This window comes from Sturnira hondurensis, unplaced genomic scaffold, assembly GCF_014824575.4.
Source record: "Sturnira hondurensis isolate 20B ecotype Veracruz unplaced genomic scaffold, ASM1482457v3 Scaffold0018493, whole genome shotgun sequence".
Lineage (NCBI taxonomy): Eukaryota > Metazoa > Chordata > Mammalia > Chiroptera > Phyllostomidae > Sturnira > Sturnira hondurensis.
Genome location: NW_028091124.1, coordinates 647,669 through 670,595, shown reverse-complemented (window position 1 = coordinate 670,595; position 22,927 = coordinate 647,669). Strand labels below are relative to the sequence as shown.

General features: G+C 64.9%; 1 protein-coding gene across 18 annotated transcripts in view; it reads right to left on the bottom strand.

The window, feature by feature from the left end:
- Positions 1–971: 971 nt before the first annotated feature.
- KIF1A (kinesin family member 1A) overlaps positions 972–22,927 on the bottom strand; it is a 64,075-nt gene continuing 42,119 nt past the window's right edge. For 6 of the 18 annotated variants that reach the window (XM_037069156.1, XM_037069162.1, XM_037069163.1 and 3 more), the window contains 21 exons: positions 21,826–21,911; positions 21,242–21,380; positions 20,892–21,063; positions 20,679–20,769; positions 19,407–19,525; positions 19,215–19,270; positions 18,380–18,488; positions 18,048–18,114; positions 17,858–17,942; positions 16,430–16,535; positions 9,936–10,050; positions 9,017–9,150; positions 8,336–8,397; positions 7,824–7,969; positions 7,190–7,390; positions 6,713–6,790; positions 6,249–6,379; positions 5,244–5,396; positions 4,602–4,794; positions 4,391–4,509; positions 972–4,091 (listed from right to left, as the gene is read on the bottom strand). In XM_037069156.1, coding sequence (XP_036925051.1) covers positions 4,049–4,091; positions 4,391–4,509; positions 4,602–4,794; positions 5,244–5,396; positions 6,249–6,379; positions 6,713–6,790; positions 7,190–7,390; positions 7,824–7,969; positions 8,336–8,397; positions 9,017–9,150; positions 9,936–10,050; positions 16,430–16,535; positions 17,858–17,942; positions 18,048–18,114; positions 18,380–18,488; positions 19,215–19,270; positions 19,407–19,525; positions 20,679–20,769; positions 20,892–21,063; positions 21,242–21,380; positions 21,826–21,911 — 2,405 coding nt within the window. In that variant the 3' untranslated portion in view covers positions 972–4,048. Of the gene's footprint in view, positions 4,092–4,390; positions 4,510–4,601; positions 4,795–5,243; positions 5,397–6,248; positions 6,380–6,712; positions 6,791–7,189; positions 7,391–7,823; positions 7,970–8,335; positions 8,398–9,016; positions 9,151–9,935; positions 10,051–11,116; positions 11,141–14,351; positions 14,379–16,429; positions 16,536–17,857; positions 17,943–18,047; positions 18,115–18,379; positions 18,489–19,214; positions 19,271–19,406; positions 19,526–20,678; positions 20,770–20,891; positions 21,064–21,241; positions 21,381–21,825; positions 21,912–22,927 lie in introns of all 18 variants that reach the window. The other 12 variants (XM_037069158.1, XM_037069164.1, XM_037069161.1 and 9 more) reach the window with 3 other exon arrangements.

Below are 22,927 nucleotides of genomic sequence, written 5' to 3'. Positions count from 1 at the left end.
TCTTTTCCTCTCCCCAGCCCCCGCCGCTCCCTCCGGATTTTATGTTCGAAATGGGGTTGCTCTCTGTCTGGCCCCCCAGTCGTGAGGACTCCCCGCCTACGCTGGACACGGGTCCCCCTTCAGTCGCGTGCCCTCGGTGGCCTTCCCTGCGCAGCACCTGTCGGGCGTCCGAGCACTCTGCTGGCGGCCTCTCCTGCTTCTCTTTTCGCTCATGGACTGGGGCTTTGTTTCCTGTGAGACCTTTCTCTGCCTCTAGGGTCGTGAAGTCTTTCTCCCAGAAGTTTATGGCCTTTGGGTCACACTCATACCTATGAGCTACTTTGAGTCCATCTCGGATACGACCTCAGGTTTATTTTTTCATATAGCTGTTCCAAACTTTTTGAAAACATTGCCCTTTTTTCCTTAAATTGCTTTTTAAAAAAACATTAATTTTAGATGTTATCAGAAGTGACGGGGACCTACGTTTTCGGTCCATGTACAGCCCTGGGAATTGAGAACGTGTGTATGTAGATTTATGGCACCAGCACCGTTAGGAGGGGACAGAGCTGTGCTGTCGCCCAAAAAGCTCTCAGGCCACACTCAGACCACGATCCCTGGGGACAACTAGCGTGTTCTCCCACACACCACCCGGTCTTTTTGAAGTTGTCACCTAAGAGGGGGCCTGCACAGGGTCCCCTTCAGGGATGGAGTGCCCACCAGCATCCATACTCAGTGGCTCACAGAGGGATGGACCAGACGGCCCAGCCACTCACCTGCTGAAAGACGTGGCCGCAGCCAGGTGCGGAGGGAGGTGGGCAGGGCTCCCACCATCAACACCCTCTGTTCCTCCCACCCCAAGGCTCACCCCCCCACATGACCCCAGGGGAGGCGGGTGCCATCCCTGGCAGTGCTGACCGCCCGGCCGGTGACCCTCCTCAGCTCCACCGACAGACGCCGCGCACGAGGACAAACAGGACAGGCCGGCAGTCGGGTGCTTCGTAAGGAGCGCGTTTATTTTCAGCTGGACACACACAGCACAGGGCCTAGAGCCTAACACTTGGTTCAGGACGTCAGGGAGCGGGGCCGCTACATCGGGATGGAGGTCATGGAGCAGGGGCTGGGGCGTGCCACACAACCACGCAGGTGCAAGCCACAGGGGACCTCAGGGGACAGGCAGCCACAGGGCAGACAGGCCTGGGAAGAAGCCGCACCCTGCTGTCAGGAGCAGCAGCAGCAGCGTGGCTGCCTCCCTCGCGCCTCCTCACACCCGCCCCCTGGGGGCTGAAGGACCTGGGTGTGTGCCTGTGTGTGTGAGTGCGTGTGGCGGTGAAAGGAACACTGCCGTCTCACGAGTGATTCCTCAGAGTGGGAGGCCTTGCCACTTCCCAGCATCCCAGCATCCCCCGGAAGCGGGACAGGCCACTGGAGGCCACAGTCCACTCCCTGGGGCCTCTCCCTCGAGCTACCCACCCCCACCCGGGACAGAGAGCCCAGGGCAGCCGAGGATGGCTGTCCCTCACACAAAAGGAGGCTGCGGCAGGAGCAGCATCCAGCACTCAAACAAAACCACCCGAGAGGGGGCACTTTCTGGACCCTCTCCCTTCCCCACTCAGGGGAAGCAGCAGCCTCGGCCCAGCCCGACTTTGCTCACTGCTCCCCAAAGGGGAGGACCTCGGGGGTTTCCGACCAGCCTCACTTCGCAGATATGGAAACTGAGTCCCAGCTTGCTGAACGACTTGTCCCAGCTGATATGACACGTGGGGAGTTCAGGCAGGGAGACCAGGCTTCCTGACCGTGCATGGGTTTCCTGCCCGTCAGCCCTGGGTGTGCAGGCCCCCAGCCAGGCCCTCCCAGGACAGCAGGTCGCTGAGGGGACACCAGGCTCTGAGTCACGGCCAAGATGGCTCCAGGCCAAAACAAAACCCTCCTGGGGCCTCCATGGCTGTGGAGGCTCCTGCACTTGGGGTGGTTCCCAGGAACCCTCGAGGGGGCCCCTTCCCTCAGCCCACACATCAGGTGCTCTGCGGGCTGGCTGGCCTCAGGCACCTGTGCGTGGGGGCAAAGTCCTCAGGCTGGCTGACCTGAGGGGGTTGGGGCCGGGCTCTCGGGAGCTGGACCATCTTGGAACAACATGCCACCCCTGCCTCTTCTCCCTGCCACAGGGCTGTCATAAAAGCCAGGATGAGTCCTCATCCCAGCCACCACCTCCTGGAGTATCTGTGGAGGGCAGCCCAGGCCTGTTTCTGGAAAATGCTTGTGTCCAGCTCAGGAAGCGACTCTCACCTGGGACCTCCAAGGACAGCAGCTGAGCCTGCGTTTCACCTGGCATCGTCCCGGCCCTGACGGACTGACAGGTGTCTCCAGGAGGAGACGGGCCTGGGGCAGGAGGGCAGCCGGGAGCCTCGGGGGCCACCCTGTGCTTCGCCAGAGGGCAAGTTCGGAAAGGCACTGCCAGCTCCCAGCTGCGCATGCAGGCCAGCGAACGCAGACACGGCTGCACCACGGACCGAGCCACCTTCCCAAGGAAAACCCCGACCTTGTTGCTCCGATGGGAGCCAACACCTCACATCCCCAGGGGAGAGACGCTGGGGACAGTCTGGTCTCCAGGCCTGAACTGAGAGAACATCCCTGTGTCATATCAGCACCACCACGCAGGACAGTGTGGGACAGAGCGGGGTCTCAGAGCCATGGGCTTGGGGCTGAGCTGGGGTCCTCCCAGCCAGGTGGGGGGGCAGGTGTCTGTGAGCTGTGCCCGGCTGGGTGGGCGGGGGGCTGGAAGGTGCCAGAAATGCCATGGGCAGCAAGGCTGGGCATGCACCTGGGGCCGGATGACACCGCTCTGGGCCAGCCACAGTGGGGACAGCTTTACGGTGTTGCTTTGTTTTGTTTTGGAGCTAGAAAGATGCCAAATGTGCCTTTGGTTGTGGGAACAGGTCACATAAAACCCTCCAGGCCCCCTGGTTTCTCTGATGGGTTTAACACCTAGGCAGGACATCCGGTCTGACTCTGCGCTGGGCTGATTCCTCCCCTGGCCTGGGCGACCCACAGGCATGGGGTCTGCCAAGGGGACCAAGTGGATATTGTACCAAGGCTGGAATGATCAAGGCCAGAGCCTCCTACCAGAGGGAACGCCCAGCGCCAGGCACCCTCACCTGCCCCTCGGTGTCTGACTGTCCTTCCCAGGAGCCCTGTTCTCTGGGGGCAAAGGAGGAGTCAGACCTTCTCCCCGGGAGCAGCCTTGCGCTCTCCCCACTTCTCACAGCAGCTGGAGACACTGAATCACAAGCCCCTCGCTGTCTGGGACATCACCCCCGACTCCCTGTAATGCCTTCCAGACACAGGACACCACTGTGGGATGTGGCCCCTCTCCTGGGCCTCCCAGGGCAGCCCCCCCACCGGCCTCCCCCGTCTCCCGCTGGCTGCGTGCAGGTGAGATGTAGCTTGTATCTCCCACCAGAAGTGAGGTGCCCCCTTCCGGGCTGCAGGGCCGTCAGGCAGCAGGACCCTGGACACAGGCAAAAGCCCCGGGGCCAGGGCCTGCCCCGGAGGCGCCGGCCTCCCTGAGGTCTTCCGAGCGGCTGCCCAGCCTGTCTGTCCCTCAGAGGCTTGGGGGATACGTGTGGGAACAAGCGGGAAGGGTTCCTCTGAATCCTACAGGTCGTTAGAAATAAATACTTATAAATAGAACACAGTCTTAGAGTTAATTTCTGAGAGGACTGTCTCCACGTCGCTAACTACTGTATATTAATTATAAGTCTGTCTATGCTTAAAAAAATATTAGAATGTCAGCGATGCCCCCTGACTGGGGCCCTCCGGCCCCCTCCGTGTCTCCCAGCCCCTCCCCCCAGGGCACATCTCAGAGAAGAAATGACAACAACCGGGGCTTCTGCTGGAGCAGGACAGGCCAGGTCCGTGGGGAGGTGGAGTGGCGCAGGCCCCCAGGCCAGCTCGGCGTGCCTGGGAGGGGGGCCTGGTTGGCCGGTTGTGAGGAGCGCTGGGGGCGAAGACAGACGGATGGCGAGGGCCAGGCTGGGCCCACTGGGTGTCGGGAGGGTGGGGTGTCTTCCGCTCAGACCCTCATCTGGGCAGCCCTCCTTCTGGAGAGCTTGGAGCTGTGAGAGGGTTCGGGGGGAGGCAGAGGTCAGGGGGCGACGGCAGAGGGGAAGCCGCAGCCGCCCCGCCGCTCTATGGCCTGGAACCTCTGGTTCCCTCATTTCCCGAGGGTCGTGACCTCTGTCTCCTGTCTCTGTGACCCCTGTAAATCACGGATGTGGGGGGCTGCCCAGTCCCTGCAGGAACAGTCGCACCCAGCCGGGCACACCAACGGCCTCGGCCTCGGGGTGCTCTCAGGCCTGCGCCCTCCCTGGGCCCCACGCTGGCAGGGATCCCGCGCAGGTCCGAGGCGGCGTACCGTATGGTCCCGGCCAGGAGGGGGTTGAACGCGTACAGCCAGTCGTGCATGTCCTTGTCGCTGCTCGCCTGCAGCAGGATGCCACGGTGCTCCGTGCAGACCGCGAAGGTGTGGGGCGTCTGCAGGGGCACTGCGTGGTGAGCATGCGCCGGCCCGCCCCCACCAGGGCCGCCCCGCCCGCCCCGCGCCCCGCCCGCCCCGCGCGCTGCACCTTGAGCATGGCCTGCTGGTCCTCGCTGTACTCCACCTGGGCGGCGGAGAGGTTGAGCACGAACCGCTCCACAGCGTCCTTGTCACTGTTGTACATGTAGGCGTAGGGCCGCCGCACCACCACAAAGCGCTTGGCCCAGCCGGCCGTGTGCGGCTCCAGGAAGTGCAGGTAGCCCTTCTTGGAGACGATGGGGCTGCAGGACGGGACATCTGCTCGCTTGAGCCCTCCTGGCACCAGTGGGCGCCCCCTCCCGACCGTGTCACCCCCGGCGCAGGTCAGAACCTGGGCCTCCGAGAGGAAGAGCTGAGCCTGAGGCACCAGGCCTGGCGGGACCCTCACCCAGCAGGTGGTAGACCACAGCCCCCAACCTGTCCCTGAGCCCCAGTCCCTGGCTGTGAAATGGAGAAACTTTAAAAAGCCTGAGGCTGCCCCAGCCTGCCCCCGACCACAACCCACCCCCCGGCTGCCAGGGCCCGCGGACAGAGGCACAGTGGCCACACTGGCCATCTGCAGACACCATTACAAGGGTCTTTCTGCAGAGCCCCACTCTGCATCACAGGCCTGGGCCCTATCTCTGACCTATGTCCTGCCAAGGTCAGGGGACGCCTCGGCAGAGCCCGTTTGGGGCAGTGCCCTGCACACCTGACCCGGATCTCCTGGATGTCGGGAACCAGCAGGCGCCGGGGCTCCTTGTCTGCTTCCGCAGCCAGGGCAGGCGAGGGGGGCTTCTTGGAATCAGTCTCTGGCAGGGGCTCCAGCTCTGGACTGGCGGGTGGGGAGCTGGGCTGGGGGGTCCTGGGAGAGGGCAGAGTGAAGCTGCCACGCTCCTGCCTGGAGCGCCTTCACTGGGCCGGACCACCCTGGGCTCCCCAGCAGAGCACCCTGTGGGCCCTCCAGCCACCTGCCCACAGCACCTGCTGCCTGTTTCCAGGGTTGCGCTGGGCGCAGTGGGGAAGGTCCCAACTGCAAGGGGTTCAACCCCCCTTCTCCTGGGGCGCCTTCTGCCCCTCCCCTGTCACCCTCACAAAGGTGGCTTCAGCGACTCGTCATCTCCAAAATCGAGCTGAAGTTGACCCCGGAAGCTCTCAGGGGCCATTTGTGCAGAGGGAGCCACTGGCCCCTGGCACCCTGAGGCCCAAGTGACAGGACCCGGGGGCCAGGAGGCCCATCTCAGGATGGACGCCACAGGGCTCAATGTCGTTTTTTAAGTTTTAAGGAGAAAATTCAGAAATGTGGGGGCATTTTAAAATCGTGTCCTCAGACAGAGGTGGGCAGTATTAGCAGCCTTGGCAATGGCCTCTTCCCAGCTGCCTGTGTCCTTGTTTGCAGGGCCAGCTCGCTCCGCGCGCCCCGAAGCTCTGTTCCCCGTGTGTCCTCACTGTTTTACGAGCGAGGCCCGTGAAGAGGTTTCTCGTTTTGGGATGCTCTGATCCCTTCCTGCTTTGACTCAGGGCTAACCAAGTGTAGGCCTTGGCAGAAACGGACCCAGAAAGGTTAGGACACCATGTTCGCACGGGTCTGCGGGTGAGTGCGGGGCAGGCCCAAGGGTATCCGTCCTGTGTCGCCAGCCCCCTGGGCCCCGGCACAGCCATTGTCAGCGATCGGCCCTTGGCACCAGATGCTGCTCCAGAGCCTGAGCTCACTCACCGCAGGTCGGCGGCTCCGGCTCCGTATCGCCCTTCGACCAGGGAGGGGCAGGTAGAGGAGGGGGTGAGCGTGGCTGCCCCCACAGGGGACACGGGCGGGTCCCGCAACAGGGTGACAGACATCTCAGAGAGCTGCGGAGGGGAGAGAGTCTTTCGCGGGGGACACAGGGAGGAGACAGTCTCTGGGTCCTCGGGGTGGGGACTCCCATGCCAGGGCTGATTCCTGCCCCTTGGCTGGCACTTCGGCTCCCGTTTGGGACGCTGCCACCCCAACCACAGGTACCCCCTTCCCAGTCCCCCAGCGCCTCAGGGCCCCGCCAGGGACTCGCAGATGCATGGGGCCCAAAGAGCAGTGAGGACCACGTCGGGTGGGGGTGGGGAAGGCGTGGCTGAGCCCAGACTCCAAGGCGTGCGGCCCGAGGGCTTCGGGCAGCTGGCGCAGCGGCTGTGAGTCGGGGCACCCACCTTGCTCTCACTGGCGCTGACACAGACGTGGCTGTGTGTGTACTCTCTGTTGAACGTGTGTGTAAGGAGCCGCAGGCACTGTGGAAATGGTGAACACCCGTCAGGGGCCTCCCAGGACCTGGCCCGGCTGACGGTGGGGCCCCCAACAGCATGGTGACTGGCTGAGGGGCCTGGCATTGCAGGTCAAGGTGGCCAGCACCTCCAGGCCTCCAAAAAGATGGGGTGAGCTGGGGAAGCCTTCTTGGGGGCTCCCAATCACAAGAAGGGCTGGGATGGGGGTGATGAGCTCTCTGTCAGTTTAGGTATTCAAGAGAGGGCATGCCACTGCTTGGGAGGATGCTGTAAAGACCCCCAAATTTCAGTGTGGGCGCAGTGGGGGCAGCAAGCAAGGGGACCCCATAGATAGATCCTCCTCCTCCTCCTGGCTCCCAACCCTGACAGGAGCCGACACAGACAAGGCCAGGTACCCGGGCCTACCTTGACGGCCAGCTCCCGCTGCCTCTCGTCAGGTGCCTCCAGGGGCGACGGTCGGCCATCGGCTGAGAGAGGGGAGGAGGCGCCAGACGAACTGCGGGACTCGGAGTCCTCGCTGGATGCGGGGGACAGTGTCTCAGGGACAGGCCGCTGGGTGGTCTCCAGCTTCTCCCGCAGCAGCAGATAGTGCCTGGTCTTCTCCACCTGCACACGGAAGCCAGGAGGCCTCACCTGCTGTGCTTGAGCAGCGGGCCGGGTGGCAGTGGGGCAGGGGGCGGGGAGCGTGTGGCAGCCAGCGGCCCGCTGAGCCCCAGGGCCCCAGGGCAAACCCTGGGGGAGCCCACTGACCTGAGGCCAGGCTGCTGCCAGGACACAGCCCCCACCTGCACCGTGAGGCCAACACAGCACCCTCCCTCCATCCTGGCCTTGCAACCAGTATTTGGTGGCCAAGAGCAGGTGGACATGGGCACTTCGAGACCAGCTTCCTGAGGGGCCCAGCCCACCCCCTTGTCTTTCTGGCTGCTCTCTGCAAGTTGACAGCCCTCGGCGATCAGGTTGACAGTGAGCCTGCCTGGTCCCACGCTCTGTCCACCATGGCCTAGGACCCCAGGACCCCAGCACCCCAGCACGGACTCACTTCCTGCAGGAGGCTCAGCTTCTCCAGCTCCCACTGGTGGTCCAGGATGAGGCTGTCACTGCGGGGCCTCCAGCCAGCCAGGTTCTCCTCGCCCCGCACATAGGCCACGGACGTGTCCAGTACCCGCCGGCGCCGCCGCTGCATCCCTGCATGGGGGCGCCAGTCCAGCCCCGTCCCTACCCGTGACCACGCCCCCGACCCCACCGCCCGCCCTTGGTGCTCCCCGGCCTGCAGAGTCACGCTGGGCTCACCCACAAGAAGTCATCTGGCATAGCGTCCCATGGGGATCACAGCTGTGACCTTCTGCCTGCCTCCCCCCACTTTGCTGGGCCTCTCCCCTCACTGTCCCTGGCCCCTTAGAACATCCCCAGGACCTCACAGGGAAGGGACCCCCAAGTGGCAGCTTAGTTGAGGTCCTCTGAAATGATCCAAAGACACCAGGTGATGTGCCTCAAAATGCCACACCCCTGCCCCCACCTCCAGCTGCTGCAGAGAGCAGGGTGGACACTTACCTGGGCTGCCGGCGTCAGCCACGTGGCACAGGCTGAGCTCATACACGCCCGTCACTCGGTTGCTGTGGGAGCAGCACCGTCATCAGGCCCAGCCCGTCCTCACGGGGCGGCCGAGTATCAGGTCCCCACACTGCAGTCCCCCAAGGACCGGTCCCACCCCTGACCCCCTCTCCTCTGGAACAACTGCTCCCTCCAAGGGCAGCCCACCACCCCTCACGGACCCTCCTCACAGCCAGCCCAAGGCCACTGAGTCCTGACCCCACACTCCCTCCTCCCACTACACACACAGTTGCCCAGACACGGAACCCACAGCCCAGAGCAGGAGGGAGTGTGGGGGCACAGCTGGTCCTGGCCTGTGGCGTCTGGCCCTCGGGCACCATCAGCCTCCACCCAGAGCCCCCACCCAGCCTGGCCCCCACATTTACCCAGCCTCTTTCTCCCTGATGGCAGATCCCATGGCCCCCAGGGAGGAAGGTTGGCTGGCGCTGGGGGGGGGGGGGGCAGTCTGGCTTCCCAACATCCCCACCATCGGGTGAGTGAGAAGGGCCAAGAGCAGGGGCCCAGCCAGGGCGGCCAAGCTGGGCTCTCACGCAGGCCGGTCTGTGCCCCAGTGCCCCCTGAGCAAGCTGGTCAGCCCTGGTGACCGGGACACCCCACCTATCCCGCCCACCCGAAGCCCACCTCTCAGAGGCCCGTAGGCTCCCGCTGCCGAACAGGTTGCGGATGGAGCGCGAGGCGGGCAGCTTGGCGTCTCGGGAATAGAAGACCATGCAGAAGTCCTTGGTGATCACGGCTGGCTGGGCGCAGTTCTCCATCTGTGGGGCCCGGGGCGGGGCAGGGCTTAGGCACAGGGACCCCCTTGCTGGCCCCCACCACAGCCCAGGCCTTCCCGGCCTGCTGTGGCCCCAGACCCAGGTGGCAGGAAGTCTCTACTCCCATTGGAGACCCCGGGGATGGAGACAGCAGCCCTGTCTCCCAGGGCCACCGAGGGCCTGGTTTCTGTGTGGGGACCCCAAGGGGGCTGGACACAGGCCTCAGCTGCCTCAGCGTGAAATTGGTGACATGCCGCACAAGGTGTTTATAAGAAGTGCCCACATATGTTTTCCTGAAGCTCAGCTGTAGCTGCTGACAAAGCTGAGGGCACCAGGCACTTGTCTGGGCAGAGCCCCACGTCACAGGTCAAGTAACCAGGCTCCGAGGGGAGGCCTTGCCCTCAACCCCATCATCGAACCCAAACTTCCAGATTAGATTCCCGGCTACTGTGCCTCCTAGAAACACCCATGCTTCCAGCCTGCTTCTGTGCCTCAAGACCCTGGGGTTGGGGGGAGGCTTGTGTTTTTCCACTGCCTGGAACACAGATGCAATGTCTGGTGGGGCTGCAGCCACCTGGCAGTGCTGAGGACGACCCCACATGGTGAAGTCAGCAAAGGGGGTGGGCTGAGCACTGCCTTCAGTGTATAGGATGTGACAAGGACTTGGGAAGGCAGCGGGGCTGCGTGGGCTTGTGCAGGGCTCACTTCGCCCTCCTGCCCCGGGCAAAAACCTCGGGCTTGAGCTTGGGGGTCAGGGTGTTGGTGGCACCCAGGCAGAGCGGTCTTGCCTCGATATAAGCAGAGAGGGTCATGTAGATCTTCTCTCGGTACGGGGTGACGCGGTTCAGCAGGAGAGAGTTGTGCATGGAGCTGTCCCACGCAGCCTCAAACTGGTAGAAGGTCCTGGGAGGGAGCAGAGTGAAGGTGAGATAATGCCTCGAAAGCCACTCTCAGGTGGGATGGGGACATGCAGAAGGACAGACGGACAGAGACGTGTGGGCAACCTGCCGGGAGCACCACTGGGGCCACAGGCCTGGAGGCCCAGGTGGCAGTGTCCAGGAAGGATGGGCCCTTCCTTACTCAGGACTGGGAGGAGGGGACAGAAATGCCACCGGCAGGGTGAGTCCAGCTGTCACCTCCACCATGGATGGATGGTGGCATGCGGTAACCCACAGCCCTCACATTGAGGGGCAGGGAGGGTGGAGAGGAGAGAAGGAAGGAGAGAGGACAGCGGGGGCACGGGGACAGGAAGGAAGCCTCGTCTGAGTGAGGAGGCACCACGGGCTCTCCTTGGACCCTAAAGAGCCCGCCCGGGTTTGCAAAACCCTCCGAGGCCCGTCTCCTCTGTCACTGACTCGCCTTGGGGGGGACAGGCCCCTGGGGAGGATGCTGGGAGTGGAAGCCAGGCGGCGGATGGCAGACCGCTCCACCCCCGCCCACTGTGGCCAGGCTGTGCCCTCAGGCGGAGCAGGCAGGGTCTCTCTTCCTGCCGCCGTGGCCAACCAGGGAGGGTAATGAGCAGAGCCTGAGCTGGGGGCCGCTCAGGCCATGGACGGCCAAGCCCCTGAGCTTTGCCTGCACGTGGTCTGTGGGGAATGGGCCACAGTCCCCGCTGTGGCAGCGCTGCCAGCCGCCTGCCTCGCCTGCTTTCCTTCCCAGCATCCTCACAGAGACCCAGCTGAGGCGCACACCCACACAGCAGCAGGGCGGTGGCACAGGCCCTGCACGGCCCGGCCCAGGAGTGCAGAGGGTGTCCAGGGAGCCCGTCTCTCGGTGGCACAGCCCAGGGGCACGGGTGAAGCAGTGACATGGGGTGGGGCCACTGTCAGACGTACATCATCGAGGACAAAGGTCCAGAAGAAGGGACACGAGGTCAGCAGGGGAAGGACAGACAAAGAGCACAGGGGTGTCGGAGGAGAAAGGAACTTGGAAAGCAGAAGCAGGTGCAGAAGAGAGATTCGGGCTGTACCTAGTGTCACTTCCAAATGAGACGCTAAAGGCAGGCAGGCAGGACACACGCACACACACAGAAGAGACCACGTGTCAGGACTGCACCGTCACCCCCCGCACAAGCTCCCGGCCACGGCGGACTTGCCACTCCGAGCCCCACCCACAGTGTCTGCAGGGGTGTCTTGGGTCTGTTCCAAGGGGCTGTGACCAAGACCTAGAGAGGTGCTGTCCGCCCCAGGGGCCCCCAACACCTAGGCTCTGTGGCGTCAGAGCCAGAGGCCCCATGCAGCCCAGCTTGGAGCAGACGTCCCCATACCACCCAGCTCCAAATGCCACATCCCAGCCTCCCCCACCCCGCCCCCAGCCTGTCAGGAGACATCTCTTCCTGCCTCACAGAGACACCCTGCAGGTTGGCTTGGGGCCCCAGAAGCCCAGGTTAGCACCACCACCACCACCACCACCACCACCACCACCACCATGGCCTCTTGTCCCCCCAGGGCGCTGGGTGAGGCTCCGCCTTGGGGGCCAGGATGTGTGCCCAGCTGGACCCTGGGCCTGGGGCTCAAGAGGCAGGCCCATCTGCACACCAGGCCCCTCCAAGGCCCCCAGTTGGGCTAAGATGCAGCTTTGTCCTGGTCGGACACTGGTGACCTAGAATGTCTCGCCAACCCTGACAACAGTGGGTCTCACATGTGGGATGGAGTGGGGTAGGTGGGGGGGCCTCCTGAGCCTTTTACTGTGCATCCCCCTGGTGCCAAGAAGGACTGGCTCCAACCTGGCACAGCCCCCAGCCCCATGCCACTTCCCGAGGACGAGCCCTCGACCTACAGCCAGTCACGGCTTCCCAGAACCCAGGAGCCAGACCTGGAGCTCAGGCCCCTGAGGACTCTGCAGACCCCAGGGAGAGCAGATGGAGGTGGGTATGCGCAGGGTGGGGTGAGTGACAGAACGGCAGCCACGCAGGATGCCCCAGGCTTGCCGGGCTCGGCATGGGGGCCTTGGATGGGTGCCCTCCAGTCATGAGGCAGGAACAAAGACCCAGAGCAGCTGAGGGTGCAGCTGGAAGGCTGAGGAGGCCACACCAGGACCCCCATGAATGGCACGGGTCGTCTCAGCCTTCCCGGGCAGCAGGCCTCCCCGGCAGGGGGCCCTCCCCACCGCACCCCTCGCTCTGCCCCACTTGGCACTCGCCCCCTCCCCCCCCGAAGAGAGCTGTCAGGAGAACGTGCCGCCCAGACGCAGGGCCCCTGGGCCAGCAACGCCTGCAGCCATGTGGGAGCTGGTTAGACATTCAGAGCCCAGGCTCCGTCCCAGACCTGCGGGATCCTCTCCCCACCCACCAGGAATGGGGCCTCAGCAAGACCCCACGTCCAGGTCCGTCCTGGGGAGGCTGGAGCAGCACCAGACAGGGCCCTGGTTTGGGGAAATCAGACCCCGAACCTGGTGGGATGGGGGTGGGGGGCACCATGGGTGCCCAGGCTCTTCTCCTGCAGACCCTTCTGCTCTGGTCAGCAGCACGGGCCCCGGTGAGCTGATGGGACAGGGTGGGGGGCTTGAACCCAGTGTGACGGAGCCCCCTCCCCAGCCCCCCTCCTGGGCCCTGCCCAGGGGGCTCTGCCCCTGTGTAAGAGAGACCCCTGGCAGCCTAGTGCAGCCCCTCAGGCAAAATGGAGCCATTCCTATAAAAACAAGCTTTTGCCCAGAGGCAATGCCTTTTAAATGAACAAGGAGTATTTTTCATGAAATACTCACTGGCCACCCACCGACAACCCCAGGGCTCAGAGTGCAAGTCCCCTTGTCCCCAAGTGAGAGCCTTTCTGTGTCACTCTGTCTAATCTCACTGCCTCAGGCAGGGGCTGATGCTATCCCCACCATGAGCAGTGAGGAGAACAAGGTTCTGGAAGGTTCTGCCACTTGTCCACACTCACACAGCCAGCCAAGGTCACAGCCCAGCGGCCTCAGCCCAGTCGGTGTGGCCCCCGGCCCCCACAGAAGACGTCTGGAATGAGACCCCCCACCACTCCCACCATCCACTCACCCCCAGAATCGTGTAGCCTGAGACAGAGGCTCGAGCCTGACCCTGGGGACCCTGACCTTCTGAGGACAGGGAGACAGCCCGGCAGGTGCAGCGTCTTGGCCTTCTGGGCCTACTCCGGGACCGGCCAGCGGACTGCCTTCCCCAGCAAGCTCTCCCCACTTCCTGGGAGAGGTGGGCCCCCACTCCAGGCCCTGCAGGGCTGCACCCCCTCCTTTGCAGCCACCACCACCGCAGGGTTCTGCCTCACCAGGCTGGTGTTCCAGCCTTTGACACTGAACAGGTGCATGTGTGTACACACCCTCGGGGACGTCCCAGCAGGGACCCTTCACAGTAACCATCTGGCCAGACCCGTCACAGCCAGGCCTGAGGAGGACACAGCCTCAGGTGGTCCTTTTGCGCCTGCCTCCCCCCGAACATTTGCACTGGAGACAGACCTGCAGCCCATGTCCTCCCTGAAGATGGCTGACCACAGGGGACCTCCCCGGGACCACTGCACGGAGCTCTGGCCACATCCACAGGGACTCAGAAGGTGACGGGCTTGACCTTTCACTCACAACAGACTGGAGTCTCGGGGACACAGTCTGGGCTGGTGACTGAGGCTGTCTGCCCCCAGGGGCCTCGACTGGGTTCAGCAGGGAGTCGAGGTCCCCAGCCCGGGAATCTGTGTCTCCAGGGCGTTTGGACCCGGGACCACCCAAGTGAGTCAGGAGCCTGACTGCTTCACCCCCACCTCCTTCCTGAAGGGCGTGAGGGGGCCACAGCGGGGGAGGGGCTCACACCCAGAGGGCAGGGTGGGGCAGAGGTGAGGTCCGCAGGGTGGCTCCTGTCTGCCCCTCCCTCCCTTCCTCTTTCCTCGGCCACTTTTCCAGGGGCCTGGCCGGCCAGCCTGCATGCGGGGCGCCTGCTGCCCTCCGGTCGGAGGTGTGGGCGGCACAGGGCGGAGGAGGCTACGGTGGGGGAGGGGGAGCCAGCCAGTGTCTAGGGCGGGACAGCCAGACTACCAAAGCAGCAAAATCAAGAATGGAGCCCGAGGGACTCAGCCAGGGAGGCAAAGAAGCAACAAATAAATCAAGAAGGCGTTCCAAGGAAATGAACGGAAGGCAATGAGGAAGTGGGAGGGAGAGATGCCCAGTGTAGAGGAATCCAGAGAGCAGAGATGGGGTCTCAGGGCGGGGGCGGGGGGAGGCTGAAAGGAAACCGAGGGCACAAATGATACCTAGGCATGTCCGAATCAAGAAACTGCCTGCAAAACACAAACGGGCACAGGTTAGTGTGGCGCTGGGGCAGTGGGGGCGGGGCGGCAGCAGTGGCAGCGGAGGAGTGAGCGGTGGCCACGCAGAGAGAAGCCGGCAGGCCCCCTCCGAGCTGGGAGGCTGCAAAGCGCGGGGCCTTGAGCGAGCAGGGAAGCGAGGCTGTGGCGAAGCGCGTGGCCAGCCCGAGGCCCGAGCCAGGCTGGGGGTGGCCGAGTCTCAACGTCTGAGGAGGGAGCAGGGCCTCCTGTTCGCCCTCAGAGCTGCGGGTCCAGGAAGGGGCTTTGAGCAGGTCAGCCAGGATCAAGGAAGAGGAAGGGCCTGAGGCGGGGCCTGCTGGCCTGGCCAGCCACCCCTCAGCCGGGCCTCACAGCGGCCCCTGCCTGGGGTCACCCACTGAGGAGGATCCCCAGGCTTTTCCAGGGCAGGCGGGAGATGGGCCTGCACCAGGTGGGCCAAACCAAGCACGGGGCCTGTGTGTCGATGGTCTGCACCTTCCCTGCGGCCGCCTCACTCCTACAGCCCCCAGGGGGCAGGGCCAACGCCCACCAGTGATGGGTCCAGGCGCCTCCAGGGGCAGGGGGGCTGGAGGTCCAGTCAGAAGCCGCAGCCTTCTAAACCGAGGGCTGAGGCCGCAGCAGCCAGTGTGTCTACCCCTTCCCTTTGCCCCCCACTCGCTTCCTGCCCAGAGGATCTAGGAGTTGCCAGCAGCCAGGGGAAAGCTGAGGGTGTCCCCCAGGCCCAAAGTGTCACTCGGCGTGGCACACAGACCCCTCCCAGGGGCCCGTGCCTTCCCGGGAGTTCCTGGTCCAGGGCCCAGGCCAGGTGGCCCAAATCCCTGCAGGTGCCCCCTGTGTGGATGGGCGCTGAGCCTTCGCTGCCAGGTCCCTGGGTTCGTCCTCACGGCGACAGGCCCACCCGTGTTGGCCTCCCCTTCCTGTGACTCCAGGTGTGGCCCCAGCCCGCCTGGCATGGCTCCACATCCACGTGAGGACACCCCCCAAGATTCTACCCCGTCTGGACAGGACTGCAGGGTGAGTTCCTTCCGGAAGGTTCCAGGGCAGGGCTGGAACCAAAGCCTCCTCTGCCTCTGTTGGGGTCTCTGCCCCACACCCACTAAGCCGCCCTCCCAAGGGATGGTCCCTTCAAGGCCCCTCTCAGAATGTCTGGGCCTGAGTAAGAAGAATGGGAGGCGACTCCCCTGTGACCCTTGTCCTTACAGACACTGGCTCTCCTGGGATGTGAGCCCCGAACCCCGAACACACACGCAGCCCCAGCCACTGGGAGACACCCGCAACTCGAGCGCCGAGGGTCAGGCTGGTCTGGGCCTGGAGCACCCTGCTCCCCCCCCACGGCCGAGCCCACTGACACCACCAGGGTGCACTCAGCAGTGGCAGTTATGACCCCCAGCGCCCCTGCCACCCCCTTGGCTCCAGCGTCCCCCCTACATCCCTCCTGCCCTGGCTGGTTTGTCCCCGGGGCCTCCAGAGCCTGTCACTCACTGCCCCAGATGCTGGGACTGCCCAGGCTACGAGACCGAGACTGCCTCCTGTGAGTTGGAAAGGGCCCGGTGACAAGGAGTGACCAGTGGGCACGCCACCACCCAGGGTGCTGGCCCAGGGTGCTGGCTGCCACCCCTGCATGCCCCTGGTCCGACTCCGGGACCCTGGCCAGTTCCCCTCCAGAGGCGAGAGCAGCAGGGTTGGGAGACTGGGGACACTTGTCCGCCCACCAAACTCCCCAGCCGAGACCCAGCTCGTCCCTGTGACTGCCACCAGGTGGCAGGAGGAGGAAAATGCGCAGGTGTGCACCCAGGGACTGCGAGGCCCAGCTCCCCCCCACCCGCCCCCCCACTCCTGGTTCCTCGGGAGTCCCAGGGAGGTCTAGACGCTTCCGGACCAGACACCCCAGCCTGTGAGGCTGGGCCCAACGCGTCCTTGCCCACCAAGGGCACTGCAGGCTGACGTCACTCCCCAACCCAGGGTTCTGACCCATCTCTGGGGACTCGGGAACAGAGCCCACCGCCCTGGCCTGGGGGACTCACCGGTCATCCTGGGCTGGGTGGATGTACCCGGAGGAGAGGATGTTGAGAGACAAGATGTTGGGGTCGATCAGGGACTCGTCCGTTTCTGGAGTGTTCCGGATTCGACCTATGGCAAAGGCAGTGGGCCCGGGTCACTTCCAGGAGAGCAGGTGGGGCCCCTGCTCACCGCCTCTGCCTGGGCCCAGCTTCTGAACTGAGGCCTGTTGGGGGACCGGCCCCGCCCCGCCGGGGCTCCCAGAGCCTCCAGCGAATGGCAACGCGGCAGCTGACAGGGAGGCCGGTGTGGGGGCTGCACAGCTGGGGGGGTGGCGCCGCTCTACTGCCTTCCCCCCAGACTAAGCTCTGAGTGTCCCCTCCTCCCTGTCTCCTATGGATTCCAATCGCTCAGCCCAAAACGCACTGGCCCACCTACCTGCTGGAAAAGGAAATGTTGGCAGGATGAGAAGGAGAAAATGTTCCCTCTCCTCATCCTACTTTAAGAAACAAACAAAGCCAAGAAACACTCCGGGTGCCACCCAAGGCTCCTGCAAGGGGCCGTCCCCACAGAGCCCCTGGCTGCTGCCTGCACCGGGTGGTGACATGTTGGCAGAAGGTGCCAGAGCCCCTGAGTCAGGGCCTGCCTGGGGCCCCACCCATCACTTCAGCTCTGGCAGGGACAGTGACATGGACCCCTCTGCTTCTTCAGGACAGTCAGGTCCCTGCTGCTGCCCCCGCAGAGCCCTCCGCACGCCCCAGGGATGCAGCCGCAGCCACGCCCAGGAGTTCGGGGACAGGGTGGTGGCCTTCTGCTGATGGCATGTGGAAGCGGGCAGCGTGTCCGTGCCCTTGAGTGGACACTGGGAAGAGCCCTCCTTCACCGGAAGCGAAGGAAATGTCTCCAGGAGACCAAGTTCACAGTGTGATGTCATGGGAGAAGCCCTGCCCGGACTGAAATACGTGTGGCAGCCCTGACACCCGACATTTCTGTCGGCGACCTCCCGAGGAAAAGAGCTTCTGTGGCGATCCGGGACTGGAGCCCTAGTCTGATCTGACTGTCCTACAGGAAGAGGCCGCGGGAAGACGAAGGATCGCCGTGATGTGTCTGTGAGCACCTTGGAGTGCCCGCGGGCCCCCAGGAGCTACAGGAGGCAAGGAGGGGAGGGAACGTGGCCACCAGCCGCCCCCTGGGGCTCAGACTGCTGCCTCCAGAGCTGCGGGAGGCAGAATCTCCGGTGTCCGAGCCGCCCAGCGTGTGGCCCTGTTTGAAGCAATCCTGCTGCCCGGGCTCTTCTTTGCAGGGGAGGGGCCGAGGCCCAGAGAGATCGGGTGACTTGGCTGCCATCACACAGCAGGCGAGGCAGAGCACGGGCAGAGCTCGGGAGGGATTCCGTCCGTGTTCTTCCCACTGACCTGGCCCCGGCCCCCACGGCCAACCTGCCCCTCACTCACCCACCACCAGCTCGCGCACTTCCTTCCAGCGGATGTGGCTGCCCGTCTCGTGCAGCAGCGTCACAGTTATCCGTCGCTGGATGCCCTGCCGGGAGCCAGGACAGAGGATGCAGTCAGGCGGTCAGGGAGCCTGGGGCCAGTGGGGCGGGGGAGGGGCAGGAGGCAGGCTGGGGCAGGGAGGATCTCGCACCTGGTGGAGGAGGAAGGTCCCCACGCATGGCATGCCGCCTCGGTGGTCCACCACTGCAGGGATGTAACTGGAGAGAGAGGGAGGGGGAGTGTGAGGTCGGGGTCGGACCCCCTCCTGCCGCCACAGGCCCCACGAGCGGAAGGAGTGAATCAGGGACAAAGGCAGCGACTCCTGCTGCTAAAGATGGGATGGCTGGTCCATGGAGACCAGAGTCGGCAGGGACAGGAGCTCACCTTGGGCCACCTCGGCCAGCCCCCAGCCCTCTCCTCCCCCCACCCCAGCCCCTGGGCCCCCCCAGCCCCCCGCCAGGCACACTGGGCAGGGGGACGCACTCGCCGTCGGCCTCCAGCTCGCAGATCTCGAAGTGGACCAGCAGGTCATACTTGCAGTGGCGTGGCCCGGGGCAGGATCGAGTCAGTGTGCTGAGCTTGGTGGCCGGCACTGGGGGTGTCAGGAGAGAAGCACAGGCTGATAGGAGACCAGACCCCACCGTGTGTCGAGGGCTCGCTCCAGGAGGGTGGGGGGTTGGGGGCAGCGAGGGCACCTCACTCCAAGGAAACACACCAGCAGCCCCCACCCCACGCCCCAGGACACGTTCGTTCCGGGCGCAGGCAGGCCCCAGTGTGACTGGCTCGGGATCAGGTGTGGGCACCTGCTTCTCTGTGCCCAGGGGAGGAGCGTGTAGCCACACACCCTGGATGAGAGGGTGGTGGCTGGAGAGCCCACGGAACCAGCAGCACGCTTGCCCAGAGGCCCACAGCCTGCTGGGACCCCTTGCTCCACCACGCTTGGGCCACGGCCTGTGGCACCTGGTCGAGCACGGTGTTCCAACATGGGCCAGTCTTGCCCCCAGGGCCTGACAAACAGGCTCAGATGGCCCCAGCCCCTCCCTGACTTCCTCTCTGGTCCCCCACACTTCTGTCGTCTGCTCTAGGGACCCCGAGGGCACAGGGCAGGCATCGCCTGACATCGGCTGGCCGGTCTGCACCCGCAGAAAGTAAATGACACCCTTGGGAGGCGTCCTTCTCTGCCTGTACCTTGTGCCCAGGATGGAGCCCTTACTCCAGGGGGACCTCTGGAGGTTGGGCAGGTGCAGAGTGGCCCTGGAGCCGGGGCACCAAAGGCCCTCCCTGACACCCAAGGCTGGCACCCCGAAGCCCAGCCTACCTGGCTTGGACAGCGGCATGACCCGTGGGAAGTGGCGCCGTGAGGGCCTTAGGGGGCTGTGGAGGAAGCGGCACTGGCGTGAGGCAGCTGGCATCTGTGGGGGCCTGGGCCAGAGCCGGGAGCCTGCCCGCCCCCCCCCCCCCCAGGCCCAGACTGGCCCACAAGCCCTACAACCCGGAGGCAGGCGGGGACCTGAGCACGTCCTTGCAGAGTGGTGGGAACGGGCGCTGCTGGTAGTGGCCGAAGACCTCGAACACGACGGGCTGGCTCTTCACGTACTCGATGAAGGACCGGGTCACCTCCACCGCGATCTGGTGGGCAAGTGGGGGTGGCTAGGGGGTGGTGCTGGTCCTCTGCCCACGGTACGGACGGTGCTCGTTGCCCAGACCCCGCCAGCTCCGCCTGTCCTCTGTCACCCACCCAAGGGACAGAGCACCAAATGGGCAGCCTTTGCCTCTGTTCCCAGGACAGATGGGACTGGGCCACAGGGCACCGCTGCCCTTTCACAACACAGAACCTGATGAGGTGACCAGGCTGCCTCTGGGGTCTGGTCTAACCACTGGGCTCCCCACTCACCGAGAGTTAGGGGTTGAACTGTGCCCCCACCCCCACCCAGCACCTGCATTTAGAAACAAGGTCTTTACAGAGGTCATCGAGTCAGAATGAGGGTGTCAGTGTGGCCCTCACCCATTACGACCAGGGACTGGGGTCCTTGTGCAAAGGGACATCGGAGCACTGAGGAGGCAAGCGCAGCGGGGAGACCCTGTGAGGACTCGGGGCAGAGACAGCATGGGCCTGCCTCGAGGACTGGACTGGGACAGCGCTCCCCCTCAGCCTTGAGACACCTTGACTCCCGGCTCCTCCCCTCTGGACCTGGGGAGGGGAGGAGCCAAGTGTGTACCCTCCGGGCCTGCCTTGTTCCCAGCTCAGCAGCCACCGTGTGCTCCCTGTCATGGGGCGGGCGGGACGGCCGGTCTGCCACGCCACCAGAGATCAGACCACAAACCCAGAGACCGGGCAGCTCAGGTCAAACTCCCCGGCCCGGCCAACAGGTCCTCGCCACCAGGAGCAGCCCCCACTGCTGGGGGACCCCGCTCCCCAACTCTCTCCTGACTCCTGGCTCAGATGCTCCTCAGCCTGGAGCCCTCCTGACTCTCCCCGACCACGACTGGCACCCCGTGGCCACCTCTTCCCTCACCACGCAGGCTGCCTCGCCCAGACCACAACCACTCCTGACACTGGACGTCCAGGGTGCTTGAGGCTCCCTTCGGGGGGGCTCGCTGGACGTACTGCCCCCACCCGAGTCTTCCACCCAGGCGGCGCCCGCCTGGTGCCGGAGGCCCTGTGTCCTCATGCCCGGGCCGCGTCCAGCACCCGCTGGCGCCCAGAAGAGGGAGAAGGAGCTGTGGAGAGACAGGTGAGCAGTTCCGGGAGGCCACACGGAGCCAGGCTCTGAGGACGTACATTCTGGACGTGGTAGAAGCCGAGCGGGGGGCCCCGCCCTGTGTTCTTCAGGGGCTCTGTGGAGAAGGCCTCATCGTGGCGATGGATGAAGCTGCAAAGTGGGGGGACGTGTCTGGCCGGGTTCCTGGGATGCGGCCGGGCACTGCGTGGAGCCGGCTCGCCTGTCTCCCACCTCCCCGCCCGCAGGGCCCCTCTGGGCAGGCCGAGGCTCACTTGAACTGGCAGAAGATGTCAGCGTACTCCGCGGAGATGCTGGACGCCTGCAGGACCGTCACCCGGAAGGTGAAGGTGCTGCCCAGGCGCAGGTGGTCCAGGGCGGCGTCCAAGGGCCCGTCCGGGGCAGCCTTCTCTGGGTTGTCAAGCAGCAGGCCTTCCGGGGGCAGCGCTGTGGGGAGCCCAGGGCATAGGCGGGTGGCAGGAGCCGGAGGAGTGGGGCCAGGGTCAGGCTCAGGTCCCATGCAGCCGCCCTCAGGGGCCGGGGAGGCAGCAGAGCCCCAGGCAGGGTCCCCCCTGTGGGTGGGGCCAGGCGGCAGAGAGACCTGCAGGGCCACCCCGGGACCTACCCGAGCAGGTGTTGTTGTTGACTTCGTCGGCGGAGGGCCCTGCGTCCGCGCCCTGGCCCTGGCCTTCCACAATGCGCAGCTCTTCCTGGGAGGTCCCGGAGCGGGACATGCCCCCCGCCTGGCAGCACTCAGACTGGAACTGCGTGGAGGCAGGGGGGCCGAATTGCAGAATGCTGGCTCGGGGGGCCCAGTGCCAGGCAGAGCCAGGCAGGGCCTTCACAGACACACACCCTAGCCTCAAGTTCCCAAGCTGTCACGGCCCACGCTCCCGTGGTGGGAAAGGCGGTCAGCTCTGCCCCCGCCCAGGACCCTCCCTCAGCCCCTCCTCTCCGGGGCCTTGGTTCTCAGGGCCCTCGTCCACCGGTTCCCCGGCAAGGTGCCCACCCAGCCTCCGGTGCCTCTCTCCACCTTTGCCCCTCCTGTGCCCCCCAACACTGCCCAGCCCCTGTGAAAGAGGGAGTTGTGGCGGGGGGGGGCAGACACTCTGCCTTGGGCACGAGGCATCGGGCACCGAGGTTCAGGACAGGGTGGCAGGGGTGGGCAGCCGGTGGGGGTGGAGCAGGAGAGAGCCGCTCGCCCGGTACCTTCTCGAAATGCTGGTCATCAAAGGAGATTCTGGCAGTTCCCGACTGGCGGACACCCGAGCCGTAATCTGGGGCCTCTTCATCGGCTGCCACAAGACGAAGCAGAGGGTCGGGGCCCTGCTTGTCCCCAGGGGTGCGGCAGAGCCCGCCTCACCGGACTCTCCTGGTTTCACCGTGGACTCGCACCTGCCCCTTGGCCAGTGCCCCCACAAAGCCACCACGACCCCCGACCTGGACACAGCGCCACACGCTGCCACACCCCCTTCCTCCACAGAGGTTAGCAGCTTCCCACTGGGATAAAGTCCAGGCCCTTTTCCTGCTGCCTGAGGACCCTTGGACCTGCCTTCTGCAGGGGTCCCTGAGCCCCAGCAGCAGCCACCCTGGTTACCCGGGGACGCCTTGCAAACAGGGGGGGCGGGCTGCCCTTCTGTTCGGGGGCCCGCCCACACCCTGAACTCTCCAGCCTGGCTGCCTGTGGGTGCGTCGCTCTGTCCCGCCATCGCCCTGGCCAGCCCAGGGCTCTGTGCAGGGAGATCAGTGGAACTGACCGCAGCTGTGGCAGGGGGTGGGGACAGGTGTGACTGCCATGACCACTGAGTCCGGGTTCCCTGCTGGGTTTTATTTTTTTAAGTTCCTTCTCTTCCACCAGGGCCACTAGGCGGAGAGTACCAGGTGTGGCCCAAACCAGCCAGTGTCACCCTATACAGCAGCCTGCCCAGCGGGACCCCACTGAACTGGGACAGAGCCAGTAAGGAAGGCTGAGGGAAAGCCACCCAGCCTGCAGGGACAGGGTCCCCTCGAGGGGTGAGGACGGCACTGGATACTCCCGGCATGCCTGCCCTCCCCAGTGCCGCCCTCGCTCCCACCCCAGGCTGCCCCTTCTCTGCAGGGTCCCCGGGAGGCTCATGTGGCTGGGAGGGGCTGTAAACAGGAAGGGCCCAGACAAAGGGGAGGGAGGGCTGACCATCACAGCAGGAGCCCCAGCCCCAGGTCAGCCACTTGGGCTCCAAGCTCGTGTTCTGGAATGATCTCTCACGCCCTGAGTGAACTTCAGCAGGAAGTCCAAGCTGGATTAATAGGGGAGCGAACCAAACTGGGGGCC